This window comes from Thermobia domestica, chromosome 1, assembly GCF_964235325.1.
Source record: "Thermobia domestica chromosome 1, izTheDome1.hap1.1, whole genome shotgun sequence".
Taxonomy (NCBI): domain Eukaryota; kingdom Metazoa; phylum Arthropoda; class Insecta; order Zygentoma; family Lepismatidae; genus Thermobia; species Thermobia domestica.
The window spans coordinates 229,051,985-229,075,054 of NC_137454.1; the positions used below are offsets into that span (position 1 = coordinate 229,051,985).

At 36.0% G+C, this 23,070-nt stretch overlaps 1 protein-coding gene across 1 annotated transcript in view; it reads right to left on the reverse strand.

The window, feature by feature from the left end:
- LOC145678910 (compound eye opsin BCRH2-like) overlaps positions 1-23,070 on the reverse strand; it is a 152,835-nt gene that overhangs the window by 26,003 nt on the left and 103,762 nt on the right. Inside the window, exon 4 of the mRNA XM_081749521.1 lies at positions 16,338-16,483. Within this exon, the coding sequence (XP_081605647.1) occupies positions 16,338-16,483 (146 nt within the window). The remainder of the gene's footprint in view (positions 1-16,337; positions 16,484-23,070) is intronic.

Here is a 23,070-nt window from a genome sequence, read left to right on the forward strand (position 1 = left end):
CATTTTGAGCAATAACATATTTTCTTACAATTTTAAAGAAACGATAAATTACAAAAAGGATACTGAGGTGGGCACAAAGTTCCCTTCTCCCGTTGGTAGTCCGAGGGTTAAGGTAGCACTGAGGAAGAACTTTTGGAAATTCGACGAGTAGAGGAGAAAGGATTGGCTTTTCCTCCCGTCTTTTTTCTTCCCTCCTAGGGTAAGTATCAAAAACGATGAAACATGTTTCCAATTTAGTTTAGATGGAAATTCTACATATGAAATTTCATATCTCTACCCTTTCGATATTCAGAAATACGGACATCTTTTCTATGTATATTACTAACAAGAAAGAAGTCATGAGTGAGTGAATGTGACTGATCAAGGCCAGGGAAACTACTTAAGCTAGGAACTTGAAAGTTTGACAGTAACGTAAGGTACCACTACGAAAAGATTTTCCGAAATTCGAGGGAAAAGAGGAGAAATGAGGGTGGCAGTTGTTATTATAAAATGTCCATATCTCCAAATCTCTGAAGGGTAGAAACATGAAATTTGACATATGGACTTTCGATTTAAAATAAGTAGGTTCACGTTTTACCGTTCTTTTTTTTTTTTTTTTTTACATTTTCTTTAGAAAAAAAATACGAGAACGAAACAGTTGGGGATAAAATTGTTATAACAGGATTGTCACATCTCGAAATCTTTTAAGGTTAGGAACATGAAATTTGGTATTTATGACTTTTCACTTAAAATAATTAAAGACATGTTTCAGAACTTTTATATTTCATATGCAAGGAAAGATGAAATTCTGCTAGAGAAAAGAGTGGGAGTTGCAATTGTTAAAATATCTGGAAATTCCTTAATTACAATTTTATAATAATACCGGAATTTGCACTTCTCATATTTCTAACACGTCTCTAAGCTTGCGGAATTTTGAGATATTGCCATCTTATAACAATTACAACTCTGATCTTTCTTTCTTCCTTTCTAAGGGGAATATTAGAAAACGCTGAAATACTTCTTTAATTAACATGTCTCTACCTTAATTGATTTCGAGATATGGTCATCTTATTTTAACAATTGGAGCTCCCCTTTTGTTCCTCCCGCCTTTTTTCTTTCCTTTTAGGAGAAATATTTTAAAAACACTGAAACACGTTTGATTATTTTAAATGGGAAATCTAAATACCAAATTTCATGCCTCTTATCTGAACAAGTTTCGTAATATGGTCATCGAATTATAATAATTGTAATCTTACTTTTTTCTTCGCTTCATGTGTCTTACTATTTCAAATGAAAAGTCCATATACCAAATGTCATGTCTCTAAAATATTTAGATATTCCGAGATAGGGCTATTTTAAGAGCAATTACCATCCCTCTTTCACCCTCCCCGTCGAATTGTCAAAAATTCTTACTTAATAGTACATTACATTACAAATTCTATGCCTCGTCCAAATTTCAAACTTCTAGTTTAAGGGGCTGAGCTGACGTCAGTGCCTTATTTACGTATAAGCTAAAGAAGCAATGTAGCTTAGGGCCCCACTCCCTTGGTAGCCTCCAAAAAATTAAAGAAGAACTGGCGGTAATATTATTTCAAATAATGAAAGAAGCAAATACCACAAAACGTACATAAACAACGATGTTTTATATTATGTACTAGTTTGTTATGAATGGCGCTCTTGTTTTCCAGCTTGACTTGTAATTGGAGTCTGTTTCTCAGCTCCGCTTTTGATGGGATAGGGCCCTGGTAACCCAGCCCTGCATGTAATAGAGTCGTTACCCAGCCCTGCTTGTAATAGGGCCCCGTCAATCCAGCTCCGCTTGTATTAGGAGTCCTGTATCCAGCCCAGCTTATAATGGTACTCTCCTTTTTACTAGCAGGTCCCGGTAATTCAAGCCCCTGTTTCAGATTCCCGCTTCAGATGGTGCATGATTATCTTACAAATGAGTGTAAATTAGATTTTAGTAAGTGTCGAGGCCAGTCATATGATAATTCTGCCAATATGTTAGGCAAATACAAGAGTATGCAAAAAAATAATATTGCATATTAATAAGTATGATATGTATATTCCATGTAAGGCCATTCTTTAAATCTTGGTAGAGCAGCAGTTAACTGTTGATTAGATTCAGTGAACTGTTTTGGAGTTATTCATGTGATTTCTTTTCATCATCTACACATAGATAGGCAGTGCTGTCGTCATTCTTCAAAGATGATTCAAAAGTTCCAAAGTCTTTGAATCAGCTTCCCATTTAGTGTTTGAGAAAGGCCATAAGTGCAATACTTGAGAGTTGCGATCAAATAATTTTTGCATTGTGTCAGCCTTATAATGATACAACAGAAAATGGTGAAACAAGAAATCAAACCAGAAACTTTTTGAATAAAATGGAGGAGCTAAAACTTGTGATAATGTTATATGTTTGCAGTTTTTTGCTGGAGGAAATTCACAAAGTTAATCAAACACTGCAAGATCCCAAAATTGGCCTTGATGTATGTAGTAAATTGTATGCCTCACTTTCAGATTTTGTTAAAGATTCCAGCGATCTTTTTGACCATTTTGAAGAACAGGCCAAGGACAAATTACCTGATGTTGACTACAAGAAAAGCAGATAATGACGTAGAAACAGGCGTATTGGTGAAGACAAAGTTGATGTTTTAGAGCAGTAGTTCTCAACCTAATTTCTATCACGAACCCCTTCCTTTATCACATCATCTTGCCAGCGACCCCCTTATAATTTTTCTAGTTTGTAAAAGCTTGTGTGAGATTTGTAATATACCTATTGCAGGGGTCTCACGATATCCATTTATTTCAATAATAGTAGAATCTATTTCTTGTATATAGTGAATACAGTAATAGTGGAGTGGGTGAGGGTGAAATGCCTATTCATCGAATATGCCTACAAATGCACTGCTTGGAACTTACGCCATGAGATGGCAGGGCAATGTGCACAGCAGGATGAGGATTGTATATCTGTTACGGCGCCAAAACCAGAAGGTGACTGAACTAGTGTGTGAACGAAGAGAAGGAAAAAAGTGCGGTAAGTACCCTCTGTTATAGCTGAAAATAGTTGCTGAAGTGCACATAAGTCGCGGTTAATAAGTAGCTATTAAAGTTATTATTCTAAAATCGGGCAGGAAACATGACAACAGGTTATGCCGTGAACTGACATAAGTCAAGTACGGTTGGATGCACATGGCGTGTCGATAAGGAATTAGGCATTTTGAACCGCTGAATGAGATAGATGCCTAGAAAAGTACTGTGCAAGATGCCTATAATATTTTTGAATTACATGCTGTATAAGATGCCTAGGACAGCAGAAAATGCAAGAGAAATATGTGGATCCCTGCAGATTGATACAAGTGTAAAAACTAAGATAACGGTTGATTTCTCGTTCGATATATATGATTGTACTGCTGTTATAGTGACCAAAAATGCCCCTATTTTCTTTGCAGGCAAGCCACGGATACATCATCGAATGTCTCAACGAGCGGAGTGTTCGGAACAAAGCTTGTAATTGGCAGTTGGCAGACCGAGAAGACATTACTCATTCCTGACAGCCACGGTTCCCACTGTACAAGCCCAGATATGCTCCGTATAGCATCAGAACACTGTATTCTGTACTATATTTGCAAATCTACTCAACGCATTGGCTCCAGCCTCTCGATCCTGCTTTTTCTTAAACCGTTGAGACATTATTTTTACAAGCCAGTACTAAATTGGATGCAAAGTCATCTGGGATGAAAGGTGAGCCGCAATCAATTTGAACTGTTTCTACAGGAGGTTTGGGAGAAGTCTGCAACAATTGGGAACGCAACGTCAGGCTTTAAAGCATATGGAAGTTTTCCTTTTAATTTTTCGCGACTTCCTAATGTTGACTTTTCGATATCTGAGAGAATTGGCTGTAACGGTTCAGACTCAGAAGAAACTAACTCCTCCTCTACTCATGCTGCAGTGGATCAGCAACCAGGACATTCTCGCCTTCCTCAGCACGGACGAGTAACTACAAACACACTTGAAGTACACTAAGAAGACATCGTCTGACCAGCTTTCACATCAAAATACGCAAACATGCTTTATTCTAACCGGCCTTCGACTAGAGTAGAGTTGACCGCTGCAATTCAAACGTCTGCGATAGTATCTTTCAATGATATTTTGTCCTGTACCAGTTCTCGTACCGAGAAATGTACGACGTAAACGACTAGTGTTTGCATTGAATTTGGATGTTCAAAACGCGTCTGCGGAACAATCTTCCACCAAAACCACCAACACCTGGGGAGAAAGAAAAGTACTTGTGCTGCACAATCGGATAATTATTGCAGTGTTTGTGCTTTGTATTATTTTGATGCAGATAATATTAAAGTGGATTTGATAAGGTTCATTGCCTCTCAGAAATGGTTTCATGCTACATGTTCTGAAGACCCTGTTAAGACCGCAGTTGTTTATAATCGTACAGGCTAAGCAAATCTTAAACTCTACTTGTTTTAGGAATAAGGTCGTGCACGAGCAAATAAGGTCGTCCTTATATCACACTATGTTCCAAGATAATGTACCACGTTACTTTTGCAAAGGCCTGTTTCTACGTTATAATCTTCTGAACATTTCTAGTGACTAACGGTATAACATTCCTGATATTATATTCATTGTGCAAAGATTTATTGTACTTTCTGATATTGCCTTAATGTTTACTTAACCTATTATAACGGTATCAAAATTACTTGTTTTCGTCGTAAAGGTATGATTTTCATTATGTTCGATTTTTTTCTACAGTGTGTTTGACTGTTGTATTATTTGCACGCATTCCATATAGTTTATTTGTGTATAATAGACTAAGCCGCAGTCAATATTGTATGGATACATAATATATAAGAACTCACAATAAAAAATCGTTTTATTTCCCAACTTACGGTAATAGCCAAGTCAAAAAGGCGTGGCATCTTACCTATGCAAAATAGGCATCTTACCCCGACAGTGCGGGAAAGATGCATTACTGGAGATGTTCACTTATCCGCCTGTTTATCACTTACCATATTTCGTTCTTTCAAGACCGTCACACAGGCTCTGGCGGGAGGACTAAACTACTTATGCTGTAAGTTTCAGTCTTGAAGTTAGTATTTTTCTGTTTGCTATTGTCTTATGATTAAAAACCATGGGACCTTCCCCCCCACCCACTCTAATATATGCCCTACGATGAAAGTACTGGTTCAAGATGAATATTAAACCTCTTCATTGAAGAGGCCATCAAAGTAGCAGATCTAAACGTACAACTTCTTGACCAACTAATAGAAATATCGTGCGACAAGTCCTTGCAATAGGTTTTCTGTAATGAAAACTTGGATTGATTCTGGCAGAAGAGGAGAGAAGAATATCTTGATCTGATATCTGCTCCTTTAAAAGCAATAATTACATTTGCTACCCCGTACCTGTTCGAAAGTGGCTTTTCTTCCATGGTAAGCATTAAAACAAAGACAAGAAATCCTCATCATTTGAAAATGACTTGATAATGTGCGGCACGAAGATTGGACTAGACATTGCCGCACTAGTGAAATCAAACCATGCTCAGATACCTCATAGCTTTCAATTTTAGTTGTATATGAATGTGCAGGTTTTGTTCTTTTGTATTTTTCTGGTATTTTAATATGTAGTTCTCATTAGTTTCATATCGTACCTTTCATTTAAAGAAATTTCTAAACAGCTCTGGACCTGTTGAAAATGTTTAGCAGACCTATTTTTTGCTGTTCTTAGTAATAGTATGTATAAAAATAAAAAATATGTTTATCAGAACAAAATTCATAGATTCTAATTATATTTACCTCTTCCGCTTATCTTCGCGCCCCCCAGCTTGAGAAACCCTGCTTTAGAGAACCTTGACCCAAGAGACAAGTTCAGAACCGAAGCATTTATACCGGTGATAGATGCGTTAGAATCTAATCTGGCAGAAAGGGTATCCCGTATACGAGTACAATGATGCTGCAAAAAAGTTCTCATTCCTAACAAAATTAGACTCTACAGGAGAAGAAATTCGTGAAGGAGTGGAAGTTTTAATTCAAATATATCCTGAACATATGAACATGAACTTTATTGTAGAAGTCAAACATTCTCATCAATATATTAGAGAAAGTCAAAGCCACGAACATGAGAATCTGACACATCAGTATCTATCATGTAATATTTAATGGTCATGTTCAATCAGCACTCCCTGATGTAGAAGCAATTCTGAGAATATTCCTTTGTATGATGGTTTCAAATTGCCATGGAGAAAGATATTTTTCTCAGTTAAAGAGGATAAAAAAATGAATTTAGAACAACAATGTCTGAGGATAAATTATGTAACCTCAGCCTCATGTGCATAGAAAGTGAAAAGCATCGTAGTTTATCATTTGATGATATCTTGGTAAAGGCTAAAAGAAAAGTGTTTTAATGTACATACTTTTTGTTTTTGTTTGTGAACCTAGTGTATATCGAGTTGAATGAGTATAAGGCAGATGTATTAACATAATTAGTCTCATTAAATATTTTAATTATTATTCCATATGGATAGACATATTACTAGAAATACAGTATTTTATATCAGCTAAGTCATGTAACAGGGTACAAAACTCTGCTGGCACAGTGAACAGTTTGGTGATATTATCTACAATTGCATTGTGTACAACTTACTGTATAAGAATATCATACTAATGATAATTTCACAATTATTAGTATATTGCGTAATATATCTTATTATTTCTAGTTGTATCAAGCTTCTAGAGTCTAGATTATTAGACTGTATGTTGTGTTTCTAAAGAACTGTGCAATGATTTGTAAAAGTTGTAAGGTTACAAAATGTAATAAGTCGATCAAGGATTAAGGATTTAGATTTCTGGTCTTTCGGCATCTAAAGGCATTTAGCCCCTTCACGTTTGAGGGATGAGGTCCCTAGGCGAGCACACTATCCGGGGAAAGGGAAGGAAGAAAGGATTGGGGAAGGAAGGAATCGGCCTGGGACGTATAAGTTAGATACCACCCCTGCATTTGCCTGGTGTGAATGAGGAAAACCCAGGAAAACCTCATTCAGGGTGGCTGGCCTGAAAAAGCGTTTTACACTTTTTCGACCGAGTGCCCCCACCGGGAATATAAGTCGATCAAGATCTGAGTTTATAAAGTACACATTTTATCTGTAAAGGTATTTAGATATCTATTAGGTCCATTAATTGACATATAACGTACATTCAAACCCTATAAGACGGCGACACTGTTAATGAAAAAGAAAGCTAGACACGTAAAGGCCCCTATTTTCTCCGTTAGCTCAGAGCCTCATCAAACCTGAATCCTGCACTAACTGGTGTTGATCAATCAGTCAGTCATTCAGGGCTTCTTTTATATATAGAGATGAGAAGTCCAAATAAAAAAAAATCATGTCTCTAACCGTAAGAAATTCCGAGATGTGGATATCTTATTATAATAATTTAATTCCTATCCCATATTCCTTCTCATGCCCTGTAATTCAGAAGTCCATATACTAAATTTCATGTCTTTAAACTTCAGAGATTCCGAGATATGGCCATTTTAAGATAAAAGTTGTCATCCCTCTTCCTTAACCACCTTCCATCGAATTTCCAAAAATCCTTACTTAGTGGTATCTTACATATAAAGGTAACCAACAAGCTTCTATCGTTTTTTGTGGAGGTATGTGTTCAATTGGCCCTAACACCGTAAGTTGAATGCGAATGGACATAAGGTGAACGTCAGTTGTTGGTGTGGGTATACTCAATATACTACTTGGTTGCGGCAGTTCAGTTACACCGTAAACTTGCGTAAGGACAGAGTGAACACGGGACATCTACCGAAAGTCATAAGGGCATGTATGCTGCACGAGTTCAAACTAGGGATAAACGCCACTGCAGCGGGGCAAAAGAATGCCAGGCCTTTGGTGAGGGTGTGCTGACTATGCGGACAGTGCAGCGATGGTTTTGTTAAGGACGGTGACGAAACACTCGAAGACTCACCACGTGCTGGAAGACAAACACATGTACAAATGAATATCTTCAGGCAGCAATTGAGACGAACATGACAGACATGTGAGGAACTAGGACTACGATTCAGTGTTGGTAGAAAAACCATTCGCCAGCACCTTCATCAACTTGGGAAGCAATACAGATTGGGTCGATGGGTACCACATGACTTCACTCCGGGCCAGAAGGCAACGGCTGCAGACACTTGTGTTTCTTTGCTGTCTCGTCGGAGGAAGGAGCCATTTCTGGACAGAGTGTTGACATGTGATGAGAAGTGGGTCCTGTATGAAGCTCCAGGGCGCCGTCATTATTGGTTAGCATCCCATTTACTAGTTCCAAGAAACCCGAAACCAGCACTGCACCAGGAGAACGTCCTCCTGTGTGTTTAGTGGACTGTTTGCGGCATCGTACGTCACTAATTGCTACCAGCTGGTCAGAGCATCAATTCAACTACGTACTGTCAGCAGTTCACCCGTATTCAAGAAAAACTGAAAACTCTGGAGACAGCACTTCTGAATCGCAAAAGGGTCCTAGTGTTAGAGGACAATGCTAAGCCCCACATGGCTAGGATGACCCGGAACACCATTCTACGCCTTGGATGTGAAACTATTGCATCCGCGCCATGTTTCAAGGACATTTCTACGTCGGATTCTATTCTATTCTATTCCTTGGGCAATCATCTTAGAGGACGCCAGTTTAAATGCCTAGTAGAGTTGCAAAATGCACTTAATACTTTGTTCGCTTCACGGGCCAACAAGTTCTACCGCAATGAAATCCATGGTCTTCCAGAACGTTGGCAGAAGGTCGTCGATGCTGATGGGGACTATTTTTATCTTCCAGCAGAGCCGTAACTAGAGATTTTGGCGCCCGTTTTTACAAATAAAAGAAGCAGTTTTTGTTGTTATACTACGCTGAGTTTTCATTCAGCTGCTTGGGCAGACCATTGGAATTACCAAAAACGATCATTGTGTGTAAAAAATGTTTTCAAGATGTTTATTTTGGGCTTTCGTTAAACTTGACAAAACTACAATTGGTCAATATACAGATCCATTTGGAAAACAGTTACGGAAGTTTACAACTACAGGATGTCCAATATACAATGCAACCCAAAGTTTGGGATAGTAGAACTTTTGAACCTGAATCGATATACAAATAATGGCTATACCAAAATGAAGCCTTGTTTAGCAATATATTTTTAAACGAGGAATCAATGATTGAAGTACACTAGGAACCACACAGTGTTGCTAGATGTAACCAAAAGTGTAAATCATTGTTTTTTTTTTTTTTTTTTTTTTGCAAAATATGTAAATTGATTTATAGCTCATACGTATGGATGTTCTGTCATTAATTTTCAGTTTGTTTAGTTGGAGTAGCTTCGAAACTATGTAGCAGAAGAAAGAATTTTTCATTTCCACCGATAACTAATCGGATGAGGCCTCTCTAAGGGGGAACTAGGAAAATCATAGTTTTCATGAATTAACACTCTGGATTGGCAACTGTGCTGTTGTTTCAATGCATCAAAAGGTGCATTAAGGGTCTGTCTACATTATGCAATTCCTTAAAACAACGAAAAAGAAACTTTGAAACTATCATGATAAAATTGTTACATGCACCCGGTAACACTGCTATTACCACGCAATGAGTTATCAGTTCTACAACAGATGCTGGAAGTATTCCCTATTTTGATTCAAACACAGTTCACACGTTTTACCATGTTGGCAACAACTTTACGAAGAGTAGAAATGTTAGTGTTCTCAATGGTACTGAGAATGTTTGTTTCCAGGTCTTGTATAGTTCGAGGATTGTTCTTGTATACCTGTTGCTTTAAGTAGCCCCATAGAAATGAATAGCAGCGTTGCCGGGTGCATGTAAGTAAAAGTTTTTTCATGGTAATTTCAAAGTTTCTTTTTCATTGTTTTAAGGAATTGTATAATGTAGAGAGATCCTTAACACATCTTTTGATGCACTGAAACATCAGCACAGTTGCCAATTCAGAGTGTTAATTCATGAAAACTATGATTTTCCTAGTTCCCCCTTAGAGAGGCCTGATCCGATTAGTTATCGGTGGAAATGAAAAAAGTCTATTTTCTGCTCCATAGTTTCGAAGCTACTCAAACTAAACAAACTGAAAATTAATGACAGAACATCCATACCTATGAGTTGTGAGTCAATTTACATGTTTTGCAAAAATATTGATTTACACCTTTGGTTACATCTGGCAACACTGTGTAGTTCCTAGTGCACTTCAATCGTCGCTTCCTAGTTTAAAAATATATGCATGAACAAGGCTTCATTTTGGTATAACCATTATTTGTGTATCGCTTCAAGTTCAAAAGTTCTACTATCCCAAACTCCGGGTTGCATTGTATATTGGACACCCTGTATTTACAACGTTTCATACTATCGATAAGAAATGACATTTCAATACATTCGAAACTATGTTTTTCTTACATGTTCGAAATGGGTGACAATTATAATTTTCAGTAATAATCCAAGGGCCAATCCCACTCCTCCATGAAACATAAAATTTGTGCCCGAAGTGTAAGCTAGTGTCACCTAGTGTTACACATTGGACTAAATGCATTGTGGGATATGCAATAGTGTTCTGTATCTACTCCTACAAATTGAAATATCTAAGTTCTTTAGATTTATTCTACTTTAAAATTGCATTTCTCTCCAAATCACAAAATTCTGGGATAGGTCCTTCTTCCATTGACCCCTTCAATTGTAAACTTCAGTAATTTTATTCTGTATGTGGCTACACAAATAGCATTTTAATTTCGATTCTTTTACGGTAAAAATATTTTATGAAATGTAACGAAAGTTCAGAAGGAGCCTTCTTTGCTAATTTCTTAATATTGATCGATGAAAGTGATCGATTGATCGTATGTTAAATGTTTGTATTAAAATCCAAAATATAGTTTGGCTACTACATGTGTTTGAAATTATAGTAATTACTTAATTTCTTAATGAATGAAAATTCTGAATTTAAAGTTCTTATTATTTAACATTAAAAATACACCATGGCCAGACATGTGAAAAACTAGGACTACGATTCAGTATGAGTGGACAAGCTGTTAGGCAGTACCTCCATCAACATGAGAAGCACTAAAATTTGGGCCAATGGATCCCACAGGATTTGACTCCGGGCCAGAAGCAAACGCGAACAGACACCTGTGTTTCATTGCTATCCCGTCTGAGAAAGGAATCAATTCTGGACAAGGTGTTGACATGTGATGAGAAGTGGGTCCTGTACGAAGGTCCACGCGTCGTCATCATTGGTTAGCATCAACCGCTCAAAAAATAGCCCAAACCAATACTACACCAGAAGAAGGTCCTCTGCGTGTTTGGTGGAGTGTTCGCGGAATCGTGAATCGGGAACTGCTACCAGCTTGTCAGAATATCAATGCAACTGTGTACTGTCAGTAGTTGAGCCATGTTCAAGAAAAACTGAAAACTCTGGAGCCAGCACTTCTGAATCGTAAAGGTGTCCTCCTGTTACAGAACAACGCTAAGCCCCACATGGCTAAGATGACCTGGGACACCATTCTACGCCTTGGATGTGAAACACTATTGCATCCATCATACTCCCTCGACATTTCCCCGTCTGATTATAATCTATTCTATTTCTTAGACAATCACCTTGAAGGACGTCAGTTCAAGTCTCTGGTAGAGATGCAAATGCACTTGATACTTTCTTCGCTTCACGGTCCACCAAGTTCTACTGCGATATAATCCACGGCCTTCCAGGACTTTGATGCTGATGGGGATTATTTGATCTTCCAGGTACGTCTTAGGTGATATATCGATGTTTAAATGTGGTGGATGAAAGATCGACAGAAATTTATTATTTACCTTTATAAATTCCCTGATATTAATGTATCGAGAAGAGACAGAACCTGGATGCAAGCTTGGCCCGACTGTCCTTGAAGCACGGAAATATTTACAATAAACATGAGATAATATACTCAAGATACACATCCATCAAATACTTATGTTACCGTTCGAATAGGTGCACGAGCTATTTACGGGATATCTCACGGAGAATGGTTTGCGACCATAACTCACCTTCTGTGAGAATGCCTGTTAGATATTCCCAAGTACATTAGCACAGATCTAATTTTTTTGTCGTCGCGAATTCTGTCGAAGAATTTAAAACTTAAAATATATAAAACGACAAGTATTCCTGTTCTTCTGTATGGTTGGAAACATAGTCGCTTACTCTGAGTAAAGAACGTAAAGTGAAAGTATTTGAGAACAAGATCATGAGATAAATATTCGGACCCAAGAGCAACGGGAATGGGAAATGGGGCAAACTTTATAACGAACAACTACATAATTTATATGGTTTACCAAACATTGTTATGGTCATCAAGTCTAGGAGGCCCAGGTGGGCAGGTCATATAGCCAGGATGGAAGAAAGTAAGAACGCTTCTGAAGTCTTAACTGGAAGATCAATCGGAAAATGGCCATTCGGGAGACCCAAGCGCAGATGGGAGGACAATATTAGGGTGGATCTCGCAGAAATAGGAGTGCAAAGTAGAAACTGCATCCAGTTGGTTAAGGATGGAAGTCAGTGGAGAGCTTTTGTGAACGCGGTGTTGAATCTCCGGGTTAGTTAGTTAGTTACTTATAGCACATTTACACAATCATGTTGATTTTAAGCGATGATAGGTGCGAAAACAGCCGTTTAACCATGAAAATATCGAGATTTAAGCAGATTCATAGGTTTCATGACTGGTGCCTATGCAGGAAAAATAGAAAATGAAATCTATCGTTCAACGTCCCAGGTATGGCCTTTAGACTAAGAAAGACAATGACTAAAACAATTAAATGATGATGGAATGAGAAAGTGGGAGGAAACGGGAGTACCAGGAGGAAACCCACGTATATGATTGTGTTCACCACAAGATTATTTCGCCGCGGATCAAACCAGGGACCTCACGCACCAGAGGTAAGCGCTTCACCACCCAGCCACCATGACCTACTCCGAGAAAAGTAGATGAAGAATTTCTGAGAGTAAGAGTAAATTCAACATCGCATATTTTATTATGTTTATTTACCCAAATTAAAGATTATAAATTTCCACACTAATAAAAAATTACAACAGTAATAATTAATTGATAGAAGCATGTTTTATTAACTTCGTCCTTATTGCCCGGAATACCTCATATAACAACTTACAATAATATTTTTAATGTGATAATTATCCACTTGTCTTTGATTAAAATTCCAATCAATAGATCTCGTTGCGAATGCTCAAAAGAAGCACGTGCGTATTTCGTGAAATCTGGTAATTTTTGAATGAAATCTAATTAAACATGTATGTCTTTAAAATTTGTGAATTCTGAATCTCCTCTTGTCTGATTTCTGCAAACACTAAACATTAGGTTTTTATTGAGAAGTCTCAAAAAAACAACACACACACACACACGATTCATGAAAAAATCTAATAACGCATAAAAAATAATATTCAACACGTTTATCTTTAAAGATGGAATAAATTTTATCACGTTGCTCTGTCTGAGTTCAGTCCTAAGCAGTGACCCATAATGAGAAACCTAAAAGGAACATACTATATGTTGTATGAAAATCTGGTAATTCGTAGGGACAGCTATGATTTCAGAAGATGTCTGCCGAGGAACAGGCCCGTAGCCAGCCCGAAAATGTAGGGTGGGCCGGCTGAATTTAGGGGTGGGCGATCAAACCATATTATAGTTCATTTGCAAGCCTACCATGAAAATTTTAGGGGGCCAGCAAAAATTTAGGGGTGCCCGTCCTCCCCCTAGACCCTTCCTGGATACAGGCCTGCCGAGGAACTTTGAATAAACGAGAAGGGAAAAAGAGTACTGCTAAAATACTGGTAACCAAGATGGAGACTGTTCGGAGAAATACTCCAGGGGAAATTCAGTAAAAACCAGTTGAGAATGCTCTAAGATCACTGCCAGAAAGAACTTAAAAAGAATCAATTTTTCTTATTAACTTCTACAGGGTTTATACCAATTGTTCTATGTACTTTATGATAATACTCATTAAACAATTCTTGTAATATACCTATGAATTTATAATTTCCTTGAGTATAATTTATTTTTCAACATGTTTAGTTCAAGAATTCTATTAAAACGTTCTAAGATATGTTGATTTACAAAGACATATGCTCGGAATGGAGAGCTCAAAATCGAAAAATTCGCTTAATAACATCTCTCTATGAGTTACAATTCCCTATATATGGCTCCTTAAATCTCCCAAAATTAGAACTTTTTTTGGATCTGGGGAACGGTGGCCAGTTGGAGAGTGGCCTTCGGTTACTATTTCGTACCAAGATGTTCACCATTCTCTTAGGTATTGATCAACACCAATATCATCTCTCTATGACTTACGGTTCCCGAGATATGCCTCCTTAAGTTCGTTAAAAATTATATTTTCTTACAATCAAACTCATACATTAAGACGAGTTTACTCCTTTTCCTTCTATTATCTTGGACAAAACATCAACCTCAAACAACAGAATAATTGGAGAACGTTAAAGAAAATAATGCCATATTTCATCGGAATCCAATAAATGTAAGAAAATTTATAACAAAAAACTTTTATACATTATGGATTTATGACAACCTACAACAGTACGGTAGCTTAATAAATTTATCATTCTTCTGTCCTTTGTTACTGACGAATTTCAGCCTTACACAATAAACTTATGTACTGATTCTGAAAGAAAATATATGCAACGTTTCACTGAAGTTGTACTCATCTTAGAAAAATAGATAAAGTGGGCACATATATGCGTGTTGAATCAAATTATACCAGTAAAAATTTCATGTGTTAATTCAACACAAGGCTCTGTGTTACCCTGATTCTTTTAGATTTTGACACATGTCTCGTATTATTTAACTTCATACATTTAATAAATTGTTAAATTAGTTCTCGTTAAATCATCAACCTGACATAGCAACTGGGAGTATGAAGTCAATTTAATAACAAACCATTGGTGTTATTTTGTGTATTATGCCATCACATTGTACTTGTGAGGATGTGTTGTTTAGAAAGGGTGGTGGTGATTGTGTTAGTATATTTGTCTAAACTTTGTATGTATTTGAGGCTGCTTTTGTATGTTGTTTGGTGGTTAACAAATAAATTTGTTTGTTTAGTTTTGTTTGTATTGTGTGCTTTATTTTGTTTTCTTAAAGTGTTTGTTGTGTTATATTTTTAATGTTTTAGGACATCCACGTGTGGGTGTACTTGATGGTTATATTTTTATTCTTTGTCTTCTTTATGTTTCTCTTTGTCTGCTTTATGTTGTTGTTTGTTTTGTGTTCTTTGCTGTCTGCTTTATGTTCTTTGTAGTTGTTTGTGTTCGTTCTTGTTTCCTTGTGTTTCATTGTGTTCTTTCTTGGGAAATTCATGCTTTTGTTTTGGACATTGCATATTCTTTGAGCATATTTGTTTTATCGGTATTAATTATCGTTTCCTTGACGTATGGTTTGCACTAATGTGATTCCATTAAGTACTATAAATATACATCATAGGTTCCATCCGTCTATTATAAAAATTGACAGGAAAGACATTTATTCAGCTATGAGCAACTTTTAAAGCTACTGAAGCTATTCACATGAGTAGCAGCCCGTTTCCTTTGAATCCTTTCTAGTAATATACCTCAATTTCAGTGATTTCAAAAATAACTATAAGCCTATATAAATAGGATACCGTGCTATGCTATTGCATTCCATATGCTGCGATTAATGTTTTCTGCGAAGGTTGGTAATCTTGCTTCCTGCGCACTTTGCTTTTGTGAACCAGTCAAGCTGGTAACTTGGAGATAAGAAAGTTTGTTTATAAAGTGTATAAAGTGGGAGTGGGAAAGTATACAGTTTTTTTTTTTTTAAGTTCTACGATGAGACACGTTCTTTCATATGCACTCAGAATGGTGTCAACTTCAGAACAGAAAATAATAGTCGTTAAATATTCACATCTTCTGCGCACATCGTTAGTACACATAGCTAATGAAAGATTGATTTCCTGAAAGACTGACTCCTAATCGACATAGTGAGAACGCTAATCGAGAAATTTACAGAGATTAGGTCTATAAAAGGTAATTAAGAAAATGGTTGATCATAAGTGCTCGATGAAGAAAGAACTGTAAGACATACCAGCTGCAATGTAACGTACGTAGTCAGAACTATTATGTCTCTATTACGTGTTGTACTAATGCATGACAGACGTAGAGTTACACTTGGAACACACTGTATTAAAATAGTAATAAAATCGTCCATTTGAAAAAGACTGTATTTTAGCACTTGATAACATATAATTAAATTAGAATTAACACACAGTTGATGAATATTTAAATGTATAAGAATCATTTTTATTTACCTTTCTCGCCTTGTACTTCGTTACTTTACAGCCCCGAAACAGGGGTTTCGTAGTAATCACCAGGTATCGCTCAACTGCTATTACAGTCAATGTTACAATGGACAGAAGACCAAAAAATCCAACTCCACAGGCATAGAAAATACATCCTGCAACAAAATGGAACACTCATTTTAGAAAGAAAGAAACAACTTGTCTATAGAGATTCGTATCTTGGGTCACTTTCCTATAAACCATGTAAAACATCGCATTTTGTAGCCATAGTTTTGCGTTTTAATGTTTTTTTTTTATAATATATATTTGGTTCTAAAACTTTTTTCTGCAAAATTACGTTTATATCAACCATACAGCTTCATAAGTTTCATCTTCATGTATGTAATATCGATTTATTAACTTTGGCATCAAAAGGAGGCTTATACGTTATTACCAGCCTGCGGCAATAGTACTGTATCAATATACAGTGCATCGCTCCATTGTGTATGCTTATAAGATTTTCTTCTTTTTTCCGTTTAACTCTAAAGAATGGGAATTGGCGTAGTTAGAAGATTTGGCTAGGAGAACCCATGGTCCTTCATTTCTCCAAATTGAAAGGGTCTTTCAGAACACCTCCTTTATTAATGTTTTTGTTTCGTTTCGTTTTTAGGTGTGTACTGTACATTCTGAATGATGTTGCCAACAAAACAAGACTTAAGACTGTCTCGTCGTTGAAACTCGTGTAGGAACTGTCTCTTCGGAGAAACTGTAATTGTTTCTATTGAAAGAGGTCTGTCTCGTATCGTATCCTACCACGAAAAGTATGTCGTCTCGTTTCGTACGAAACACTGGTTCTAAAACCCATTTCAATTGTCTTTCTACTATGATTAAGAACTTAATAGCAGTCACTTCTCTGTCTATTTTAGCTTTCATCTTGAGGTTTGCAAGGCTCAGTTTCAGAGTTCACACTCGCTAGTGTAGTGCAGCACCGACTTTATGATATCCAGGTTTCAAAGCTGTATACAAGACACAACAAAAGAGGGATGGAAATACGGACTTAGTATTAAATATACAAAATGCAAATGTAACACTAAGTTGCTTTGTGTAAACTGCAATCAACTTAACATAATATTGCTATTCAATAAAAAACAAAATGAGGACATCATTATTTTAGGATGCTCTTGACCATCTCCGCTCCCCTTCTGTAAGGCTATGGGAAATAGTCAAACATCGTGAATCACCATATTATATAGAAGAATACTTTATTTCATTACGCCAATTGAGATGCATTTATATAAGCGCTGTAAGCAGTATAATTTAAGATAATGAAAACAGAAAAGTTGAAGAAATCTTTAGGGAACTTATCAATTCACCCTATTCTTTCTATTCTTATCCTTTGGAACCAAACCTCCTCATCTCTGCTAAGAGGATTGATTCGTTAATACGAAACTTACAATCCAAATTTCAATTTTGTTATGGTAAACACTCAGTTACAATTTCTCCCAAACTCAATTACAATTTCTGTTAGCTGGACGTTAACGTGGTAAGTAGGACTAGCTGCAATATAAAAGTAGTCGTGTAAGTATTTAGGCCGTACTTGGTAAACTGGAATTTTCAGAGCAGACTACTCTTCGCAACTCATATCTTCTTATCAAGAAAACAAAATATGAAGTGTGTAATATCCAGACTTCTGTGCTTAATTTACACAGAGTGTCAGAACATAAAATAATTTAATTATCTAATATTATATATTTTTTGATTGAATTTCACGTCCCTGAGTTATAATATGTAGGATAATGAAGAAGCTATGTTTCAAAAAGCGTACCAAATGTGAGAAAAAGTGATTGTGTACAGTGCTTCTTTCAGGGAATGACCAAGGATATTACTCCCCAGATTTCAAGATCTTTCCCCAGAAAACTGTTAAATTCATTATTGGTATTAAAGAAGAGGACCGTGTAGGAAAGAAAAAATGTTTGAAAAAAATTCTCAAATATACCGACACAGCAATAGCCGAGAGGCTTAGTATGTCTAATCTTATGTTCTTTATTTAAAACTTTTGTTAGTATTCAACTGATGAAAAATCAGACGTCAGAAATCTAGGTCAGTTTGCATAACATTAAAACATATTCTGAGTTCAACTTTAAGTTACAATGGATTAAATAGCAAATGTGTGGAAATACTAACTCCTTGTATCAATAGCTACTGTTGAAAGACATCGATTTATTAACATTGGCATCAAAAGGAAGCTTATACGTTATTACCAGCCTGCGGCAATAGTACTGTATCAATATACAGTACATCGTTCCCATGTGTACGCTTATAAGATTTTCTTCCTTTCTCCATTTAACTCCAAAGAATGGGCATTGGCGTAGTTAGAAGATTTGGCTAGGAGAACCCTTGGTCCTTCACTTTTCCAAATTGAAAGGGTCTTTCAGAACACCTTCTTTATTAATGATTTTGTTTCGTTTCGTTTTTAGGTGTGCACTGTACATTCTGAATGATGTTGCCAACAAAACAAGACTTAAGACTGTCTCGTCGTTGAAACTCGTGTAGGAACTGTCTCTTCGGAGAAACTGTAATTGTTTCTATTGAAAGAGGTCTGTCTCGTATCGTATCCTATCACGAAAAGTATGTCGTCTTGTTTCGTACGTAACACTGGTTCTGAAACCCATTTCAATTGTCTTTCTACTATGATTAAGAACTTAATAGCAGTCACTTCTCTGTCTATTTTAGCTTTCATCTTGAGGTTTGCAAGGCTCAGTTTCAGAGTTCACACTCGCTAGTGTAGTGCAGCACCGACTTTATGATATCCAGGTTTCAAAGCTGTATACAAGACACAAGAAAAGAGGGATGGAAATACGGACTCAGTATTAAATATACAAAATGACTTAGTATTTAATATACAAAATGCAAATGTAACACTAAGTTGCTTTGTGTAAACTGCAATCAACTTAACGTAATACTGCTATTCAATAAAAAACAAAATGAGGACATCATTATTTTAGGATGCTCTTGACCATCTCCGCTCCCTTTCTGTAAGGCTATGGGAAATAGTCAAACATCGTGAATCACCATATTATATAGAAGGATACTTTATTTCATTATGCCAATTGAAATGCATTTATATAAGCTCTGTAAGCAGTATAATTTAAGATAATGGAAACAGAAAAGTCGACTTAATTGATTCAAAATGTCCATCAGGTTGTACCATTTTCATACTTGGTGACTTCAATTTATCGGACGGAAATTTCAATGACTGCAATTGTTGTCTAAAATTCCAGCCAAACTACAATGCGTTAAAAATTTCATGTCATTTAACAATTTACAGTCATTTAATAATGTACATAATAAGTTCAGTAAAACTCATCACTTAGTTCTAAGTAATTTAGACCACGTAAAAGTTAGCAAAGAACCTTATCCCTTTGTAAAAGAAGATGAACACCACCCAACTTTGAACGTTGAAATTCAATTGGGTCGTGAAAAACAAGCAAAATGTAAGCAAAATGTGAGGGGATATAATTTTAGAAAGGCAGACTTCAAAACAATTTACACTAAACTTGGGCGGGTAAACTGGGACTACCTTACAGGTTACAGTGATGTAGACGAAGGTGTTAAATGCTTTGACGACACTATATATATAGCATATGTGACCTTTGTGTTCCAAAGGAAACAAAACCCCCGCAAAACTAACCAAAGTGGTTCACTTTGGATATAATTAAGAAAATTAAATCAAAAGCATATCATCATAGGAAAATAAAAAAGAGGGAGGGGAATAAAAGTTTCCATCAACAAGAGTTCAACAGATTATGGAGAGAAATTAAAAATGAGGAACGGAATGCGTATAAGAATTTGTATTAATGTTCGAGGCATCTTTAGAACAAAATCCATCCGAATTATGGAATTTTGTAAAAAGTAAAACACGGCATTTAAATGCTGAATTCTTATCTAATAATAGTAAAGAAATAAACATTGATGACGAAATCGCTAATGAGCTTGCGGACTACTTTCAGTCTGTATACAGTAAAAGTAAAGGCAATACAACGGAACAGTCAATGTGGGTAGATAACAGTCTAAATATACTGCGTATATAATCAATAGAAATCCAGGAAATTGCTAATATAATAAAAAAAGATGAAATCCAAAAGAGCGGTAGGTTCCGATGGAATCTCAAGTTATATTGTTAAGGGTTCCTAACACCGTTGAAATCATATTAACCTGTTAATTAAATCTGAAACATTCCCTAATGAGTGGAAAACAACGAGAGTCACCTATCCCGAAATCGAATAATAATAAGAGAGAAATTAAAAACTATAGACCCATCTCAATCTTAAGCACCTTTGCTAAGATTTATGAAACAGTCTTATACCAGCGGATAACAGCACACGTGCGGCAATCTATATCAGAATCACAACATGGCTTTCTTACAGACAGGTGAACGGTCACAAATCTTAGTCTAATATATACGTTTATAAGTAAATCACTAGATTTGGGGGGACATGAAGTTATAATATACATAGATCTCGCGAAAGCGTTCGACAGCGTAAATCATAATAGATTGCTCAGCAAGCTTAAACAATTTAGCTTCAGCATCGAACTTATTGATCTATTTAAATCTTAATTGGAAAACAGAAAACAACTCGTCGTGTACAAAGGTTGTAAGTCTCAGGAGTATGTACAACTATTAGGGATGCCACAGGGGTCAAATTTAGGGCCATTTTTGTTTCTACTGCTTATCAATTATCTACCGCGAAGTATACAAAACTCTCACACGCTGATATTTGCAGATGATGTTAAAATATTCATGGATGATCCAAATAGAACATCATAAACGTGAACACTAACAAATGGAATGTAAAGTCCTTTACAAATCGCAAAACCCCTCAGAAATTTTCGTATAAGATGAATAGTATCACTTTACCAACCTCGGATAATGTCAGGGACTTAGGGGTGGTGTATGACAGAAATTTCACATTTAACAATCACATAAACCAATTGATTGACCAGGCATACAGAAACCTTGGATTCATCACATTTACCGTTATTCGAAAGCTATATGAGCACTACGTTCGTACAAAACTGGAATACGCAGCCACTATATGGAACCCTTACACAAAAATAATATAAATAACATAAGGAAACTTTAGAATAAATATCTAATGTACTTGACATATAGGGAAACACAAGTATATCCGAAGACATATAATAATCCATCTTTAAATTTGAACTTTAATACATTAAGTCAAGAACAACGACGAATAATGCAAGATATGATGTTTCTATATAAGTTATTTAATAATAAAATCGAGTGCGCCAATTTACTGCAGGAATTTAAAATACGCACTCCTATAAATGTAACTTCTCTTGAAAATTTCAATTTCTTTTATTGGGACAGATTACATACGAACGCAAACAAGAAGTCACCAGTATGGAGATTGAGTACAACTTACAATAGGTTAACAAATACACAGCAGATTTGGGTATCTATGTTAACACCGTAAGTCAATTCAAGACAGCTCTTTGTTGTAACGTAATAAGAAATAATTGTAGATGAAAGAACATTAATGATATTGCAACCACATTATAACTATAAGTGTATTATAATATGATTGTATGAATGTGTTATAGTTGCTTAATACATGTAACGGACACAATTGGGTTATGTAGCCTATTGTATCTAGAAATAAATAAATAATATATATTGAATGAATAAAAGTGGAAGTTAAGTTTTCGGGGGGGGGGGAGAATGGAGATCTCATGCCCTAAAGGCCTTTGTAAAATGTCTCTGAGTAATAGTGACCATTCTTTCCATTGCGATACAGTTATGTCTGGAGAAAAAGGGAAGCCGCAAGAAAGAGACTAATTTTAACATAAAATTAATTGTCTACACTTGCAGTGTCTTATGTTGGTAGGCAGTAGCGTAGCCAGGATTGTTGTTTGGGAGGGGCTTAGTGTTATATATATATATATATATATATATATATATATATATATATATATATATATATATGCGTTTGCTGCATCAGAATGTTTAGTTTTTAATAATAATAATATATTTTAATAATAATAATATATTTTTCTGAAGTGTTGACTTCTCTAGATATTTCTTCGTTGCTTCTCAATTGCTGTTTTTGCACACCACTTCTATCATTTTTCTAAAACGTTCTAGCTGTTTTTCTAAAACGTTTTGCGAGTCTTCCTCTCAATTAATATCTTGTTTAGAATTTTCTCCGTTGTTTTTTTGGTTTCTTCGCACATTTTCCTCACCGAAATTAACACAATTGCTTTTTTTTCGCTTTAACCACTTTTGTAAAACGTTTTGTAACATTTTGCTATTGCAAAGGAAGTTCTTATTCCCTGAACTCGAATAACTTAAGCAAATCTTCTGAATTTCTCGAATTGATCAAACATCAGAGATTTCTGTGAGATAGTCACATGGTACAAATGTTTACTATTGTTTTCCACCCTCTCCTGTTAACATTTTGCCTCAAATATTTTTCATTTGAATGAAACCAAAATATCAAAGGAAAATCTTTATTTTTACCCCTCCTTTCTTTCATTCAGCTTGTCTAGAAACTGTTTAGTGACATGTTTTGTTCTGAAATAGAGTACGTGGAAGGCAATTGCTGTTTCTTAGGAGAAAAAATTGCAAACATCAAAGCACCGAAGTAAATTATCGGAACCCTTGGGGGGGGGATCGGCTTCCTGGGTCCACCGCTTCCCTACGCCACTGTTGGTAGGGGAAACTAAGGTTATAAAATAACAA